This window comes from Camellia sinensis, chromosome 14 (genome assembly GCF_055761805.1).
Source record: "Camellia sinensis isolate YWXY chromosome 14, ASM5576180v1, whole genome shotgun sequence".
NCBI classification, from domain to species: Eukaryota; Viridiplantae; Streptophyta; class Magnoliopsida; order Ericales; family Theaceae; genus Camellia; species Camellia sinensis.
The window spans coordinates 66,307,395-66,326,900 of record NC_138974.1 but is presented as its reverse complement, the minus strand read 5'-3'; the positions used below and the strand labels follow the sequence as shown (position 1 = coordinate 66,326,900).

General features: G+C 35.8%; 1 protein-coding gene across 1 annotated transcript; it reads left to right on the top strand.

Moving 5' to 3' along the window:
* The first annotated feature begins 1,238 nt into the window (after positions 1-1,238).
* On the top strand, positions 1,239-8,938 carry LOC114274150 (splicing factor PWI domain-containing protein). The gene is made up of 13 exons (XM_028216020.2): positions 1,239-1,620; positions 1,754-1,843; positions 1,926-2,048; positions 2,941-3,108; positions 3,220-3,312; positions 3,451-3,587; positions 5,726-5,773; positions 5,898-5,954; positions 6,110-6,781; positions 7,062-7,316; positions 7,564-7,716; positions 7,839-8,039; positions 8,118-8,938. The coding sequence occupies exons 1-13, from the start codon at positions 1,600-1,602 to the stop codon at positions 8,761-8,763; spliced, it is 2,664 nt and encodes an 887-aa protein (XP_028071821.2). The 5' UTR covers positions 1,239-1,599; the 3' UTR covers positions 8,764-8,938.
* Positions 8,939-19,506: the final 10,568 nt, after the last annotated feature.

The window sequence follows — 19,506 nt, the reverse complement described above, 5'->3', positions numbered from 1 at the left end:
CTAAAAAAATAAAAAAATGCTTAAAATTATAAAAATATTAACTAAAAATAAAAAAATACGAAAAATAAAAAATTTATGTTTGGTTTGGTTTTGGGAGAGTAGTTTTTAAAAATTGTTATGGGGAGAGAGTTTAGAAATTTTTTTGATTTGTTTGGTTGTATATTTTGAAAATAATTTTAGAGTTTGAGAGTTTAGAATGATTTGATATTTTGTTATAATTGAGCAGACATATGTGAGAGAAAAAGTGATTGAGAAGGAGAGATGAGAGAGAAAAAGTAATTGATTAATAGGTAAGAGAGAGAAAGTCATTTTGAAAATTATTTTAAAAAATTTACAAACCAAACAAATTTTTTTAAAAATTTCTCTCAAAATTACTCTACAAATCCAAACCAAACATACCCTTAATTTTCAAAAAAACAATCCACAAAACTCAAACCAAACCTCAATAATCTAAGGCCCCGTTTATTTTCAGAGGTAAAATGGAGGGGATTGATAGTGAGGGGATTAAGTAAAATTGTATTTGTTTTGATGATAGTTGTTAATGTAACGATTGTTAAATTATTTTTATATAAAATAAATATAAAATAATAAAAAAAATAAAAAATACAAAAACATTAAACATTAATGTTTTAAAAAAAATACCCAACATGTAAAAAAATTTTAAAAAATAAAAATAAAATAAAAAATTTTCAGAAAAAAATAAAATAAATAAAATAATGATTTTTACTTAACAAAAAATATAAAAAATTAAACATTAATGTTTAAAAAAAAATGCCCGACATGTAAAAAATAAAATAAAAAATTTCTAATATGTCGGATTATTTTTCTAATATCAAGTCATAGAGGCCCATTCAAATCTCATCTGCAAGGCCTATCCTAAGCTTAGCAGTCCATTTCTCAACTCTGTAAACAAACAGCACATTAAGGCCAAGTTTGAGAAGATCCAAAAAAGTCAAAAAGCCAAAAAGTTACTCAAAAAGTTAAAAAGTTAACACTATTCACCAAAAGTCAACAATTACGGCTGCACAACTCCCAATTCAAATTTTTCCCTATAAATCAATTTTTACAATTTTTTATTACACATTTTTCAATAAAAAGCCAAAAAGTTAACCCAAACATCTATATTTTCAACCTCAATTTTTTAGTCCAAAAAAACAAAAAGTGCACTTTTTTAATCTTCCCAAACTTGACCTAAATAAAGCCTACAACTATCCTAATCCCAATCCCCCTCCCATCCCCAAGACAAACGGGGCCCAAGATCGGTGAGAGCGCAGAATCTAAAAGGGTAGCTTCGTCAATACGCCATTAGGAAATTAGGGCAATCATCCCATCCCGTTTTCGGCACCACCACCACAAATGTACTACTCTACACACACCCACGCTCGACCGATAAGCTTCACCTTCACAGTCCAGAGACTCCATACGCTCTCTCTCCCCTTCCCAATTCTCTCGCACTCCTCTCCCAAACCCTCCTTTCATCAACTACCAAAAACCATGCTCTAAATCCACAATCTGGGACAACCAATTACATCTCTCTCTCTCTCTCTCTCTCTCTCTTTGTAATCTCTAGTTCACCATCTGAAGCACAAACCCTAGAAAATGTCGGGAGGGTTTTTCAGGGTAAGATTTCGAATCTCTATCTATTGTTTCTATTAATGTATAATTACTTATATCAATCGCGATTTGTTGTTAGATCCGAGTTTATTGCATATGTGTGGTTCAGATCTTCGATCTTTTTTACTTGGATTTGCAGGGTACGTCGGCCGATCAGGACACTCGGTTCTCGAACAAACAAGCCAAGCTGTTGAAATCGCAGAAGTTCGCTCCCGAATTGGACCATCTGGTAATTATAAAATTTCATGTTGTGTATCTGTGATTTGAGAATTGAATGGTTTTGATCTTGACTGAATGAATGATGTGTTTAGGTGGACATGTCGAAGGTGAAGATGGATGTTGTCAGACCTTGGATTGCGAACCGTGTGACTGAACTCCTTGGATTTGAAGATGAAGTTCTTATCAACTTTATCTATGGCCTTCTAGACGGAAAGGTTTTGAGCTTCTCTTACTCAATTATTTAGAAAAAAAATTAGTGATTGTGAACTTTGAATCATCTACTTTATGTGGTGTTGTGTAATGTATATTATTCCCCAAAAAAAAGCAAAAAACAAAAGAGCTGTAAAAAGGGGTTTGCTTGATTTCACTTGCCGGTGGGGTTGGTCCGACCAAGAAAGGCATGGTAGTCTTTGGCTATTGCTTGGGCTGAGTTAAGTAAAGACTGGGTACCCAGAAACTAAACAATAAACAGGAAAACTTCCCTCTTTAACATCACCAGTAATAAATAGTTTTTCTATTTTTTATTTCATTCTCCATTTGAGACTCTAGTTCTCAAGAAAATATTAAAGCACTCTTTTGAATCCCTGTAAAATAGACTATTTCTGCCATATCGTTGGTTGTGCTTTTTGATCGTGCGTAGCTTTTCCAGACCATACTCTTCTTCAAGCATTTTAACTTGAATCTTATAAGGTGAGGGTATCCTCATATGTTCGGATTTTCGTAAGTTGATAATAAGATCAGCTACTGAAAGCCACTTCCCAAAATAGGCCTTAAGCATTTTCATAATTTGAAGAAAAGTACAAAAATCTTTCTTTTTTATGAAAAAGAAAAAAAAAACGCTTTGCTTGAAAGAAGATAAAACTTCCCGAAGGTGAATGGGGTGAAAACGGTGGAAAAATAAATAAATATGAAAAATAGAATCAATATGATAAGATGGAAAATTTGTAATGTGAAAAGTGAAAACAAGATTTAACATGTGCACTGCAAATTTATACAAGATTTTGTTCCTATGTGTGTTTGTGTTTTATCTTCACGAGCTTTAGTAAATTTTTTTTTTTTTTCCCTACCCCGTTATGTCTGTTGAACTGTTCTTCTCTTTGGCTGCAGGAAGTTAATGGAAAGCAGGTTCAGATTTCCCTTACTGGATTCATGGAGAAAAATACGGGAAAATTTATGAAAGAGCTTTGGATGCTTCTTCTCAGTGCAGAGAAGAATGCAAGTGGTGTCCCTCAACAGTTTCTTGACGCCAAAGAAGAGGAGACTAGGAAGAAGAAGGTATTTTTTTGCCTGAATTATGATATGGCTCCCATTTTTTTTTCTATTAAAAAAGTTGTGGCAATATTTTGCCTTTTTTAAAAATAAATTTTGCTACATGGGCAATTGCAGGCTGAGTCAGATAGGATAGCGAGTGAAATTCAAAAGAAGAAAGAGAAGGAGAAGGAGAGTAGAGAGCTTGAGCAAGAGAAAATAAGGAAGATGGTAATTAACTTTTTCCATGCCATAATTACTTTCTGTAGAGCTGGGCTTTTGTTTTTGACTTCCCTTTGTGTTTGTCATGCCATTCAGCCTGCTTCTGCAATTATTTGGGTTCATGTCCTTTACCTCAAACTACTGTAGGACGGCGAGGCTGACATCTCGAGAGCTAATAATGCTGATTTGGAACCAAGCTCAAAGCATCAGTTGAGGGCTTCTGGTGCTCATTCTGCTGATGAGAAAGAGACCAGTGAAAGGAATGGATCAAGAGGAAGGGGCAGGTTAGGGATGGAAATATATTTTTTATTTTCTTAACTGTGGTAAATATTTCTTGGTGTATCTACCTTTTTCTTTAGGCCCTCCTGCCTGGCTAGCTACCTTTGCATTTGTGTCCATTCCGCCTATTGTGTTCCTAGTAGGCTAGTGCCAAACAATCTAGCAACCACAACCATAATTTGTATGGCCCCAAGAATCACAAGCGAGAAACATAGTTGAAAACAAGAGAAGAATATAGAGTAAAGAGGAAGAAAGAAGAGCAGTAACAGTAACAGTAGCAGTAGCAGGCACATTTGTGTACTCAATCCCAACCCCTCCATACTGACAGACATGAGGAAAATCCTAAATCCTAGTCCTTATCATTCACTTTCTTGTGTCAGCATCTATTTGGCTATGTTACATGTCCTTCAGTATTCTTGTCCAAGATATCACATGACTACTTGAGTGGATGTGGTGGCCACATTTTTTAAATATAAACAGAGAAAAAGTAAATAACTGAAATTAATTGATTTTTTTTTCTTTGTTTAAGCTACATCACTCTCATGGTATCGTAATTGAAAAATGATTTGATGGCATATTTGGATGTTCCGTGAGATTCAAATTGCTCCCTTGTGTCTGAAGGGCTAAGTGGGTCTTCAAAAGGGAGAAGTGATGCAGTAGCCATTTCTATGTTAGGGAAGATGTCTTCAGAGAACTAACAAAAAAATAAAGTCTTTAGAGAATCTTAGAAATATTTGGCTCCAGGGCAAGCAAGAAACCTTTTTGGTAATAGCAAATATACATGATAGATGGACTTATAAAAGGGCGGTAGCTAGGTTTTTCATCCCTCTCCAAAGTTCCCTGTGTAATTGCATTGATAATTGGTGTAAAGTGAATAATAACACAAGCTTTGTTGGCAAGCTTTCCTTCCCTACCGCATTGTCTGCACTCCTTATCCTCCCAAAGCAGTAGAGCTATACCGATGCAAAAGGCAGTTACCATTTTCTGGAAGAAAATAGGTTCCCTTTATAAGAAATATTGTCGTTGTAGTGTTATGACGAAGGGCCTCAGAAAAGGTTAAGTGAAAGATTGATGCATTAGAGGCACCACCGACTATTAGCTTGAGGGGTCTCTCGTGCCACTGTTAATTGAAGGGGTGCAAATTTCAAGTCCTATTTGGGTGTGTGTGTCTTACCTAATTGAAGAATAAAAAGGGAGGGGGGTATGTTTAGATTCTTTTTAAGTTTAGATGTGCTTTTTTTTATTGGCTTCTATAGACTTAATGAAGTTGGTTTGTTTGAACTAAAATTTTGTATTTGGAATGATGCTTGACCTTGCCTCCAAAGTATTGTTGTGGTTGTGTATCAAAGCAATCTAATTGTGATTGCTTTGATTAGGGGCTCACTCAAGTTTGGTCATGAAATAAAAGAACTAAGATTCTTCTTGTTTTAAATTTTGTAAGTTTCTTGAGTTCAGATTGAATTTACCACTCAAATTTATATATAACAAAAATGTACTTGAGTTAGATTCATGATTAGATCAATTAGAACCCACTAGAGATAATGTATGTTCACGAGCCCACCTTGCCATGCCATTGCCATATCATCCCCATCCTACACCAGGTAACTGCATAATTTTTGCTGTACTCACCTATATTTTAAGCTACAATTTTCTCCCTTTGAAGTTGTATGACAAGCAACCTTACTGGGTGTGAAAAAAAGATGTAAGGGTCTTCTGATGGTTGGATATTCTGTGGATATTTTTGTTGATTCAACAGTACAGTGTTTTTGTAGGTCAGTGAGTGAAAATTTGACAAGCCCTGAATGCGTAGGTAAATATAGTTGTTTTCCTCGCCTTTTGGTGAGAGGAAAAAATGGCAATTCATTATATATGCTGATGTACTGGATAAAATATATGCATGGTCTTCTTTCTGTATGTTTTTCAAATTTAAATATTAAATTAGTATTTGTCAGATTCTATGTTAATATTATGAGAATTTAGATGTTATCATTATTGAGCTATATGATTCAACACTTGGTTGTGCTTTGTCATCAACACGTTGTTAAGTGGAATAGTGAGTTTCTGGTAGAGAATATCTTTGTGAAAACAATTTTAAACTGCTACCACATATGGAAGACTGATGGTATTCTCTCTACATGTACAGGGTGTCTAGATCTCCGCATTCAGCTGAACGTTCCTCGTTGTCTCCTAGGTATGTGTTCTTCTCACTCTATGCTTTTAAATTTTTTCCTTTCTTTTTTATTTTCTTTTGCGAGTGTCGATCTGTTAGCATCTACGGATCAATTTAAATTTAAAAGTTGATGATTCTTGAGCAGAAAAACACGTTCTAGATCAATTAGCAGGTCACTCTCCAATTCCAGAAGTTATTCAGAGTAAGTTTCTCATACGAGCATATATAATTATCTAATGTCAATCACTGTCGGTTTATTTTGATTTGATTGCATTTTCTTGTTTGGTTCTTATGTTTTCTGATCGTAGTGTGTAATGGAATAGATTTTTCACGACTCATATAATTTATATTTTTCAGTGAAAGAGGCAAGCCAAGAAATATATCTGAATCTCCTCCTCAACCTAGAGGACGCTCCATCTCTTCTGAAAGGGTGTATCACTCTCCTCCAAGACGGTCAGTCACACCTCGTAGGAGGTATTCACCTCAGCGTTCTCTCTCTCCTTCTAGACGTAGATTATCTCATTCTAGGCGAAGATCCACATCACGCTCACGTCGTAGATCACCTTCTCCTGTACGGCGTAGATTGCGTTCTCCTTTAAGGCGTAGATCACGGTCTCCAATTCGACGTAGGTCAAGATCACCTGTACGTCGTAGATCCAGGTCCCCTTTCCGATATAGATCACGGTCACCCATACGACGTAGATCCCCATCTCCTATGCAGCGTAGGTCACTGTCTCCAGTGCGGCGTAGATCACCACCCTCTTCATTGAGGCGTAGATCTCCGTCTCCTGTAAGACGGCGATATCGAAGATCTCCATCTACTCCACGGCATAGGTCTCCATCTCCAATTCGACGTAGGTCCCCTATTTACCGTCGCAGGAGATCACCAACTCCCTCTAGACATAGGTCTCCTTCACCCGATGAGAGGATTTCTGTGTCTCCAGTGCGCCGCTTGCCCCCGTCACCAGGAAGGAGGAAATCACCAAAACGTCAAAGGTCACCTGTTCAATCTCCTAGAGAAAGAATCAGGTATTTTGGCATTAAAATTATTTATTTTCTTTTATGAGAATTGCATGCTATTTGTTATCAGTATTCTTATTCTGCTTTTAATTGTTTTGGAGTTCAGTGCTAATAAAATTTTCATACTGCTGTGGAAATTAGAAGGTATTGTAATGAGTGTGCCTTTCATAGTTGGCTCTTCTTGCATTTTTAAGAGTTCCTTGATGTGTGATGTTCTTTCTTTAGTATCTTTATAGATTTGTTCAAGGAATTGAAGCAATTTGCTGAGTTGTAAAAAGTAATGATGTAGGACACTCGAGAAGTTCTCTCCTGTTCGGCATCCTCGTTCTAGAGAGAATGTTGAAAACTCTGCTGACATTCGTAAAGGACCAGATTCTATGGTGCGTCGGCCACCGATTTCTTTGAGGTCACCACAGAGAGATTCAAGGGATCGAGACAATAGCCATAAAAAAGCATCATCTTCATCGCCTTTGCCGCATAGGTCTCAATCTCTTTCAGAATCTCCACCAGGCTCTAGGAGAAGAAGTCCTAGTGAAGATAGGAGGTATTTATACTGAAATATAGTCTTTCTTTTTAGGGAATGTGTTCCCCTCTTTCATTCTGGTTAAGTAGTTAATTGACATGGAAAAGAATGATGGAGGTCATGAATACCATTATATATCTGAGAAACTGGGGTGTAAGTTTAAATAAAATTTTGCAATAAAGGAGTAGGGGTATATTGTAAATTGTGGGTGTGTAATCATATAATCATAGTTATTGAATATGGATTGCTTGCATGACTCCTCCTAAAGGTCATACAGCCCATATCAGAGGCCTGTGAAGCAACCAAAAGAACAGAAAGTCCGAGATATCAGTGCAAGCCCTCCACAGAAACCTAGAAATCAAAATCCTCATCATGAGAGTCCAGAATCTAGCAGAGAGAAGGAAGAGACTAACTATGCCAGGTTGGTGGCGTTGTTGTTTGTTATTTGATATGATAAATAGGGATTTTTTGGGTTCTGTCACTAGTATGTTGAATGTTGTTTCATTCTAGATCCTGAGTTTCACTGGATTTCTTTGAATTTAGGAACAATGGGGATCAGAAACTCAAGTCTTCAGAAAAAAAATCTTCACATTCGTCAACAGCAGATGAGCGTAAAGATTCACTTGAGAGGGTTCATTACAAGGTTGACCATTCTTCTGAAAGGGTTGGTGGTCGCCGGTCTAGTGAAATCCGTAGTCATCATGATGGCTTGGAATTGAGAATGAAGGACCAGGAGATAAGGAGGTTTGTTATTTTTATGTCGTTTGTATGATTTTGACCATTATATCCATGCAAACCTGATTTTGCCCCCCTTTTGGACAGTGAGAAAACTTCCAGGCGAGTGCTTCATCCTGAAGTGTCTGATCAACAACGGTTACCGCCACCAGTTAATAAAGACTCTTCGTTAAGTGATGAGAAGAATAACTCTCGTTCAAATGAGGTCAAGGGCAGCAAACGGCTTCATGAAACAGAAACTGCACTGAAGTCAACCAGAAAAGTTGATGAGAAAGATAGAAGTGGTTCCTTGAGTTCTGGCTCTCAGGAAAGTGATAAGCACCGCCCTGAAGTTCATGAAAAAAGAAAACATAAAAGGTCCAAAAGGAAAGAAGTGACATCAGATGAAAGTTATGATTCTGAAATAGAGGATAGGAAGGACGCCAAGAGAAGAAGGAAGGAGGAGAAGAGATCGAGAAAGGAGGAGAGGCGACGACGGAGGGACGAGCGACGCCGCAAGAGGGAAGAGCGACGTGCAGAGAAGCTGAAAGCAAAGTCAATTGACACTGTCACTCCACCTTCAGATTTTGTGAAGAATCATGATGGTAATGCTTCTGATGGTGAACGCATTGTGAGGATGGAGTCTGGTGCAAGCGATGCTGAAGAAACGGAGTCTGAGAAGAAAAAGCTTGAGATTGAATTACGAAAAAAGGCTCTTGAATCGCTTAGAGCCAAAAAAGGCGCTGGCCATTAAATTTATTGTCTTTTAGAACTTTCGACTGTTATTTTAACATTTTAACCCTCTTGATTAGTATCTTTAAAGTTTACTGGAAACTTATGTTTCGAACAAGAGTGTATTATTGATAGCTGTTTAATGTAGTCTGTGTTTACTGCTGGCAGTTGACATGGATAAATGAGGATTTCCTGACTCTCTTGAGTGCGACTTTATGCAGACCTTGCTGCTTGATATGCTGGTAATAATTGTCTTCCCTTTGCTGGGAATTTGATTTTGTTCTTTTAGAGGATATGAGGTGTGATGAATTTGAAGACATCTATAATTGCCTTCACTGGGGCTTAATAGTTGTGATAAGTTTCTGGTTTAAATTGTTATATTATATTTTTGGAACTTTGAATTCAATTATAGTATTATTTGCTTGTGTGCTGTGAAATTTGAATTCAAGTAATGGTGCAGGTAAAAGTAAAAATTAACACTCTAGGGTTACTAATTATATATTCTTCGGGATGAATAAAGTATAAACATGAAGGTCTTGGACACTTGGCACTTTAAGTCTAATATAATGTTGATACTAAATGAGCTTTCTGGTTAATTGATAGATGAGAATATTGTCAACTAGTTGACTTCGTTGAGCAGATCTTGTGCAACTCCACATTTTGAACCTCAAATCAGGTGAAGTGTTTCATTCTTTAATGGACTTTCTAGAAGAAAAACTCCCATGCATACTATTGGCTAAAACTTCTTTTATGTAAATAGTTTCTTCTGTCTCACCAAGTTTTGGTTTAACCTCTGTATGGTTGGCAGCTTGAGAGTTATTCCAGGAACTTTGTTTTATAAAATTCTCCGTGGTGCTTTAGGCTTCTGTTGATTCTGTTCATCCTGTTCCGATGTTGACATCAGCTGTTAAATCTATCAGATGGAAAATCCAATTATGTATTTGCTCCGGTTTGGTAAACAATAACAACTTTTAGATATAATTAACCTTTGCAGTTGTTATGGGCTATTTGAATTGGTTTTCCCATGTCAGCTGAATTCTGTTAATCCAGAGAGTGAAAGCTTGATTAAATTACTTTTCTTGGCAAATATTTTTTGATTGAGGAATTCGTATGTTTTTATTTTATTTGATCTTTTGTTTTTAGCTTTTTATTTTTATTTTTTAAATATAAAAATTTGATGTAGTATCAATCAGGTAGTAGACTAGCACCTTTATCACGACTGTGTGGCACTCGGCCTAGCTGCATCAGGCTTGATGTGTTTTCTTTGTTTCTCTTGTTGCCTTCTCTGTTAAATATTATAATTATTAAAAAGGTCATTAGATTGTGCTTTTTTCATTGATTTGAAGTAGGCTTTGCTTTAACAATGTCTCTTTTTCTTTTCATTCTTAGTTCAGTGTAAAGTTGCTTAAACTTTTATTTTGATGCTTTGCTTTTATTTTAACTGTCATAATCGTAAATGATTTTGTGATGCATGTCAGAATGTGAGGTGCTGTATAAGCAAGGGAGGTGAACCATATATATATTGGTGATGTTTGAATGCAAGAGTTTTTGGTAGGTCTTGTTGGGTTCATTTTAATCATAATTGGTTGAAATAAAATGTTTTTTTTTTTTGGGCCTCTTGCTGGTAGAATTTCTGTCTTGCTCAAAAGTGACTGTTTACATTGATGTGCAATATGGTTTCCCTTCGACTTTCTGGGTTGAATCATCACAGGTTTTTTCTTTGTCCAAGCTGCATCTATCTTCAGGCATTGTCAAACTCATCAGGCATTATCAAATGGATCTTATCTTTGTGAGACATTGTTCAGTTAGTGAGAATTTCTAAAATGATTGTTCATTGAGAGTTCTACTAAACTGACATGAATTGGGGGGAGGGGGGGTGGCTTTTGAAATAGGGTCAATTTTGCAGGTGTGTTCTTGTATAGTGGTAGCCCTAATTCTAAACATTCATCTGAGCAAACCGTGTTTCAGTGGTTTGGTTTGATTTGGTTAGAAGATTCTCATGGTTTGTTTTGATTCCAACCGTAAGTAATTGTTTGGTCTTGGTTTACTCTTAAATCGAACCACCGAACCTTGCTCATCTCTATAATTTATACTTGTTTATGAAATAGAAGGGCTTCTAGGTTGGAAGGTAGCAGACAATTGCTCACATATTAATATTGTTGTGTAAGAGAATAGGTTTCAATTGAATTTTAATGACAATTTTATTCATACAATAAGCTCTAGTCTTTAAATAGGGAAGAGAGGTCAGTTTCTCCATACAATGCTGATAGCCGTTTATAGAGATTTTTTTTGAACGCACCATTTATATTGATTGGATTTTAAATTTTTCTTCAAATTGTTCAGAATCTAAAGCCAGCATATTGTCAAATAAAATTAAGCCACAAATAAATTTGAAAGAAGTTTGATTACATATTAAGTATAGATTCATCACCAAATTCTTTGTCATAAAATTTTTAATAAATTTCAAATTTTGTTTTCGCTCCTTCTGAATTATTGGATTTTAGTCTTTCCTATATTCTTATTTACATAATGCCCTACCTCATCATCACATAAATAATATTTACATGATTTTGGTTGGATTTTTTCATAATAAAAATTTCTTTCTAGGATGATTTTTTTTTTTTTTTTTTTTTCCTTCTATAATTGGTAGATTTTTTATATCCCTTCTGGATATAGTGGTTTTTCTTATGTAAGAATCCTCTTTACATCCCCTCTGAGTAGGTATGTCTAAGAGCAAAAATTAGAATTTCCCTTTTTTTTTTTTATAATTTGCTTATGCAATTTGAGATTGATATATGATTCTTTAAGAAATTTTCTTATAATTAATATTAAGTTTAAGGGGGTTCGTTTGATAATTATAATTGATATCATTTAAAAATTTAAATATTTCTTAAAATGTAGACTAAAATTTAAGAAATTTTTAAATCATACAAAACTTATTTAATTCTGACTGAATTTATAAATATTAAACATAAATATCGATATACACTATCATAAACATACTATCATCACCGCTGCTATCACCACCACCACCACCACCTCTACCACCATGCCACTGCCACCGCCATCACAACCATCACAATTATGTCACCACCACTACTATCATTATCACCACAATTACTACTGATATCACTACCCCCGCCACTATGCCACCATCACTGCCACCACCGCCATCACCACTACCACCTTCATCACCATTGTTATTATTGTCATGAATATCATCATTTTACTACTACTATCATTGTTACCACCACCACCACGCCACCGCCACCATTAACATTACCACCACCACCATCACCATCATGCCACTCCACCACCACTATCATCACAATATAAAAATTAAAACATACAATTTAAAAATAATAAATTTTAAATTTTATCTTACACATATCAATCAGCTTATTTTTAATTCAACACCTAAATTTTTATCCAATAATTTTCTAACTTAGAAAATTCAACATTCATAGTACTTCATTTTCAATCTTTAATTTTTAATTTTATGAAACACCAGCTAACTATAGTAAGGTTTTAAGTCATGAGTTTAAATTCTCTTTTGAATTTTTTCATTCCACGGAGGCGGTAGCTTTCGAATTTATATAGATTTGTGCAATTTATTATTTGAATAACCTGTCTTATAAAAGTATTTCACAAATTCACATGTATACTCAAAATTTAATTTATGGAAAAATGTTTGGTGGTCATAAATTCTGTGGTTTAAATGGTTCGAAACTGTCAAAACGACGTCGTTTTAACTTATTTTACACCTAAAACGACGTCGTTTTGATAATTTCGAACCATTTGAACCATAAAATTTGTAACCCTAACATTGCTGTAATTTATGTCACAAATAAGCAATTGAGAGTGGTAGCTCGAATACCGTGGCTCCAAAATGGCCCGAATTTGTAAACCTTTATTCATCTCTTTTAATACATTATGAACACAACAACCAGGGAAGAGAAGGCGAAGGAGCAATCGGAGGAGTCTATGAGAAAAGTCATGAACTTGAACTGTTGGTTCCAGCTAATCAATCATCAACCCAACAACTTGACTTGGGCAAAAAAAAGAGTAGAGAGAGAACAACCTCTGTTTATATCTAAAACAAAGAGGGGATTGGGTTTGATTTTGTGTGAATTCATTCATTTTTTGACAAAGAAAAACAGAGACCTTTCATCCCTCTCTTTGATTTGGGTTTGATTTTTTGATTTTGATTTTTTTTTTCCTTCTGTGAAACTGTTTTTTTTTTTTTTGCTGGGTTTGATGAATTTCTTCTTCTTCTTCTTCTTCAACTTCATAAATCAAACCCACTTTGTCTGTTTCAAAAAAAAAAAAAAAAAAAAGAGAGAGAGAGATGGTGATTTTGGATCTTGAGGTGATGGTGATGGTGATTATGAGATGCTGTGTTGATGAAGAGGTTGTTATTGATGAGATGTTGTGTTGATGAAGAGGTTGTTGTTGATGATGATGCTCTGTTCACTAGCTACTTCTTCCTCTTCTTCTCTTTTTTTTCTTCTTCTTCTTCATCAGATCTTCAGAAAACGAGAAAAGACAAAAAAAAAAAAACAAAAAATCAAAACGATGTCGTTTTGATTTTCGGGCCAATCGAGCCACGCAGATTTCGTAGCGAGATTGTAAACAATTTATCATATTTTTCTTTGCTTTTTCTATTTCTTTTTCGGATAAAGACTGGTAGCTCGAAAATCGTGGCTCGAAATCGGCTCGAATTGCAAAACGACGTCGTTTTGCAATTCGATTTTTTTTTTTTTTTTCTTTCTTCCTTTTCTTCTTCTTCTTCTTCGTTGAAACCAGAAGAAGAACAGAGGGGAAGAGGAGAGAGGGAGCCTCCGCCCGCCGTCCTCGTCCCGAGGAGCTTGTCGCCTCCGCCGCCTTCGCCCGTCGCAGAAGCTCCGATCGTCGCAGCCCCGCCGCAGCTCGTCGCAGCCCCGCCTCCGGCCCCGACTCCTCCTCCAGCCATTTTTATGGCCCCCTCCCCTCCCTTCTCCTTCCTCCTCCTCCTCCTCCTCCCTCTTCCTTCTCCTGCTGAAAACAAAAATCGAGCCACTCTCGAGCCACAAGATTCGAGCTACGAATCACTGCCGTTCTTTTTCCACCTAATTCGTGGACATCTCCACATAATTGTTTGTAAGGCATGGTTTTAATGTCTATAGGATTTTTAGATAATGCTACTCCAGTCTTCCAATTTAGATATTCTCGTGAAACTTGAAAAGCTGCCCAATAGCGATACTATGAAACTTTTGCTTCCTTTAAATTTTCATTGAGTCTGGAACTCAGATTTGGGTCAAGGATAGAGTGTCTAATGAAAATTGAAAACATAATTATTTTTTCGCCGTTGCTTTTATCAATTGATTTGTTTTTATTTTTACTTTACAATCACCTAAACCATTTTACACACAACACGTGTAAATCATTACTCCGTAAAATTAAAAGTACTCACACTACTCACATTTGAGTCTGAGTGTGACTTCCTGTACACTACAACTATATACATGTCCAAGATCCATGAATGGATGACCCAGATTTGCCCGGGGACACTGGTAATATTAATAGAGCGCCCCCAAGTCACATGTACTGTTGGAAAATGACTTTTACATTACCTTAATTTTTGCTAACTTTGAACATTAATTAAGGTGGGACCCAAGCGTTATTTATAACGTTTCTAAATGGGTTTATGTTTAATGCTGCGTAGTGAATAAATTCATGTATTTGGTTGCTCAAAATCATTTTCGGATGAATGAGAATTCAACGTGTGTTTTCGGATTCGTGGAACTAGTTTTTGGTGGGTTTCCTACACATTTATGAAATGTACTTGTCCCACATTGGAAAGACTTGAGGAATTGTTTGGGTTTATAAACCTTAGCATTAGATACTTGGAATGGGCCTCAAGAGGTATCTAAGTTTGTGGAAGGGTGAGGTTATGGGTCCATAATTAAAATCGTACGCGTCATTCGTCCGGTCGGTTGGGCCGATGTTGGGCTTGTTCGGCCCAATAATTATCTTTTTGGGCCAAAATCATTTACATTTTATTTATTTAATTTTGAATTTTGATTTCAAAATTCAAATTAATACTGGTCCAGTTTTTTTTTCCTCACCCAAACAGGTCCGAACAGGTTTCATACCTGTTGGTTTCCACCCGAACAGGTTTGAACCTGTTGAATCTTTTCCCGAACAAATCTGGAACTGTCCAAACAAATTTTCTATCTATTGAAATCTATCCGAACAGTTGCCTATCTGTTAGCACCTGTTTGAACAACCACCCTTTTACCTATAAAAGGCCAGCCTTCCAGCAATTCAGAACATTCAATATTTCCCTCTGATTTTCGTCTCTCAGCTCCTCTTTCTGTCTTCATATTTTCTGCATTTATTCTGCATTTAATATTAGGAAGAAAAAGAAAGAGTTTCAGCAAAGTTTGGTTCGCCAGACTTAAATTTGTAGTGTTGCAAATTTAAGTGTTAATCATTGCATCCTGGGAAGTAGACGCTGGTAAAACTTGAAGCACCGGAGCGAGGGCGAAATCTACTTTAAGGAGATTGTGTCCAACACAAGCCTCGAGATTAATTACTGTAAGCTTTTAATTTGGGAAATAATTTTTATAATTATTTTTCGAAGTATTTTATTTTATTGTTTATTTAATTTACACACATACACCCTTATGGGTTATAACAATCTTAAAGTAGATTATTTATTTATTTATTTATGTAATAGACAGACAAATATTTTGTTTCGGAAAATTAAATAGTAGTAATATACTGTTTAATTTCTTAAATAGTTGTAGTATACTCTTTATCATTGAAATTTTGTTACAAAATATTATTCTGTTTATTTTGTGTGTAAATTCATTTTTGTATAAATTTGTGATTGGTGTATTATTTTTATTTCGTCAGAATTATGACAACTGAAATTAACAATACTGAGACTTTTATTACTCAAAACCCTACACCTGTTGTGCCAGTGATGACTCCGGCAGTACTGGTAAATCATGGGGAGAAGCTAGAAAAATTCAATGGTAAAGATTTTAAAAGATGGTAACAAAAGATGATATTTTATCTTACCACATTGAATTTGGCTCGCTTCACTCATGAAAAGCACCGGCATTGAACGAGGGAGAATTTAACCGACAAGTGGTTGTCGCAGTCGATGCATGGAAACATGGTGATTTTCTGTGTCGAAACTATATCCTCAATGGGTTGGACAATACACTGTACAATGTGTATAGTGTGAAAAGCACAACTAAAGAACTGTGGAAATCTCTAGAACATAAGTATAAAATAGAGGACGCCGGTACAAAGAAATTTGTTGTCGGTCGTTTTCTGGATTTTAAAATGATGGATTCCAAAACGGTTATTAGCCAAGTTCAAGATCTCCAATTAATTCTTCATGACATATATGCGGAAGGGATGGTTCTCAGTAAATCTTTCCAAGTAGCGGCAATCATTGAAAAATTGCCACCATCTTGGAAAGAATTCAAGAATTTTTTGAAGCATAAACGCAAGGAGATGAAATTGGAAGAACTGATAGTGCGGATGGTTCCGACAAGAAATCAGGAAATCATGTTATGCAGGCTAAAGCAAATGTTGTGGAACATGAACAAGGGTCAAAGTTCAACAACAAGAAGCGGAAGCATAATGGCAATGGTCCCAAACAAGGATCTACTAGTAAGATCAACAAAGGGATTAACAACGGGTTTAACAAGAGGTTCAAAGGCAAGTGTTTTGTGTGCGACAAAGATGGGCATCGCGCTAAGGATTGTCACGTTTGCAAGGACGGAGGGAGTTTAAGCAAAAAGCTAGCACAAGCCAACATAACTGAGGATTTTTATCTTTCTGATAGAGTGGCAGACATCAATCTTGCTGCAGTAGTCTCTGAAGCAAATTTGGTGGGTAATCCCAAGGAATGGTGGGTGGATACTGGAGCAATCCGCCATATCTGTGCAGATAAGAAGATGTTCATAACTTATAAAGTGGTGGAAAGTGGAGAACAACTTTTCATGGGAAACTCCTCCACTTCAACTGTTGAAGGACAAGGAAAGATTGCACTGAAAATGACCTCGGGAAAAGAACTCACTCTTAATAATGTACTCCATGTGCCAGAAATTCGCAAGAATTTGATTTCTGGGTCATTGTTGATCAAGAATGGGTTTAAATTAGTCTTTGAATATGATAAAGTTGTACTCTCCAAGAGTAGAATGTATGTGGGGCGAGGTTACATGAGTGATAGGCTTTTTAAGCTCAATATAAATACTGTTGTACCTAATTTGGCTATTAATAATAAGAACACATCTTCTGTTTATATTGCTGAGTCTTATTTCTTATGGCATGGTAGATTAGAATATGTTAATTTTAATTCTTTGCATAAACTTACTGCTTTAGAATGTTTACTTAACTTAGAATTTGATCCTAATCATAAATGTGAGATTTGTGTTAAGGCAAAACTCACTAAGGCATCATTTAATAAAGTTGAAAGAAGTACTGAACCTCTAAATTTAATTCACACAGATATCTATGATTTAAAATTTGTTCAAACTAGAGGAGGTAAGAAGTACTTTATTACTTTTATTGATGATTGTACTCGATATTGCTATGTTTACTTATTGAGAAGTAAAGATGAAGCCGTAGAAGCTTTTAGGCAATATAAACTTGAGGTTGAAAATCAACTTAGCAAAACCATTAAGATAGTGAGGAGTGACAGAGGTGGTAAGTATGATGTACCATTTGAAGAATTTTGTTCTGAACATGGTATCATTCACCAAACCATTGTACCATTCTCCTCAGTTAAATGGTGTTGCTGAGAGAAAGAATCGAACTCTTAAAGCGATGATGAATGCCATGTTGATTAGTTCAGGGTTACCTTAGAACTTGTGGGGGGGAGGGCAATTTTGTCTGCTAACTTTATCCTTAACAAGATATCCCACAAGAAACTCAATCAAATACCTTATGAATTATGGAAAGGTCGACGACTTACCTATAATTACCTCAAAGTGTGGAGGTGTTTGGCCAAGGTGGCAATCCTTAGTACCAAAACGACTAAGATAGGACCAAAGACCGTTGATTGTGTGTTCATTGGATATGCCAATAATAGTAGTACATATAGAATTTTAGTTCATAGATCTGAAAATCCAGGTATGCATGTAAACACTATTATTGAGTCAAGAAATGCATTGTTTTTTGAGCACATTTTTCCTAGCAAGGAAATTGAAGAGAAAAGTTCAAATAAAAAAACTTTTGATACTGCTATGGGTAGTAGTGTAGACCATAATGATAATGAAATAGATGAACCTAGATATAGCAAGAGGGCTAGAATCTCTAAATCATTTGGTCTAGATTTTTTGACATACTTGTTAGAAAATGAGCTTCAAACTTCAAGGAAGCAATGCCAAGTCCTGAAGCTCCATTATGGAGAGAGGCTGTGAATAGTGAAATTGAATCAATACTGCAAAATCATACTTGAGAACTGGTGGATCTTCCACCAGGGTGTAAACCTCTTGGATATAAGTGGATATTAAAGAGAAAAATGAAAGCAGATGGTTCAATAGATAAATACAAGGCTAGGTTTGTTGTTAAGGGATACAAGTAAAAGGAAGGTCTTGATTATTTTGAGACCTATTCGCCAGTGACAAGAATAACATCCATTCGCATGTTGATTGCGATTGCAGCTTTGTATAATTTGAAAATACATCAAATGGATGTTAAAACAGTTTTTTTGAATGGCGAGTTAGATGAGGAAATCTATATGGAACAACCGGAAGGGTTTCAAGTTCCCGGCCAAGAGAAAAAGGTTTGTAAACTTGTTAAATCCCTTTATGGATTAAAACAAGCTCCGAAACAATGACATGAAAAATTTGATCATGCTATGCTTTCAGATGGTTTTAAGATAAACGAATGTGACAAATACGTCTATGTTAAAAGCACAGACAAAAGCTATGTCATAGTTTGTCTTTTATGTGGATGACATGCTCATTATTGGAAGCGATAATGACATGATCAAATCTACAAAGAAAATGATGAACAAAAAGTTTGACATGAAAGATCTAGGAGTAGCAGATGTAATTTTAGGAATACAAATTACTAGAACATATGAAGGATATGCTTTATCTCAGTCTCACTATGTTGAGAAGATTCTAGAGAAATTTGGAAAGCATGATAACCGTCCTGCTAAAACACCTGTTGACATTAGTCTTCATTTGTCAAAAAATACAGGTGTAGGTATATCACAATTAGAGTAATCTCGTATAATCGGAAGCATGATGTACTTAATGAATTGCACTAAGCCAGATTTAGCCTATGTTGTAAGCAAATTGAGTAGGTACACAAGTAATCCAGGGTCCGATCATTGGAAAGCGATAATTAGGATACTTAGGTATCTACGACATACCTAGAATTATGGCTTACATTATACCAAATATCCAGTAGTACTTGAGGGGTACAATGATGCAAATTGGATATCGGACACTAAAAACTCAAAATCCACTAGTAGATATGTCTTTACCTTGGGAGGTGCTGCAGTCTCTTGGAAATCTTCCAAGCAGACATGCATAGCTAGGTCGACAATGGAATCTGAGTTTATCGCATTAGATAAAATAGGAGAAGAAGCAGAATGACTTTGTAATTTCTTAGAAGACATTCCAATGTGGTTTAAACCTGTGCCAGCTATATGCATTCACTGTGATAGTGAAGCAGCAATAGGACGGGCACAAAATCATATGTATAACGATAAGTCTCGACACATTTGTCGAAGACATAATACCGTTAG

What these genes read in the sequence shown, in the direction of transcription:
- LOC114274150 (XM_028216020.2), top strand. Translation starts at nt 1,600, where the DNA reads ATGTCGGGAGGGTTTTTCAGG. An exon ending in AAGAGAAAATAAGGAAGATG is followed by an intron (nt 3,313 to 3,450) that starts GTAATTAACTTT and finishes AAACTACTGTAG; the next exon opens with GACGGCGAGGCTGACATCTC. An exon ending in TCTCCTAGAGAAAGAATCAG is followed by an intron (nt 6,782 to 7,061) that starts GTATTTTGGCAT and finishes GTAATGATGTAG; the next exon opens with GACACTCGAGAAGTTCTCTC.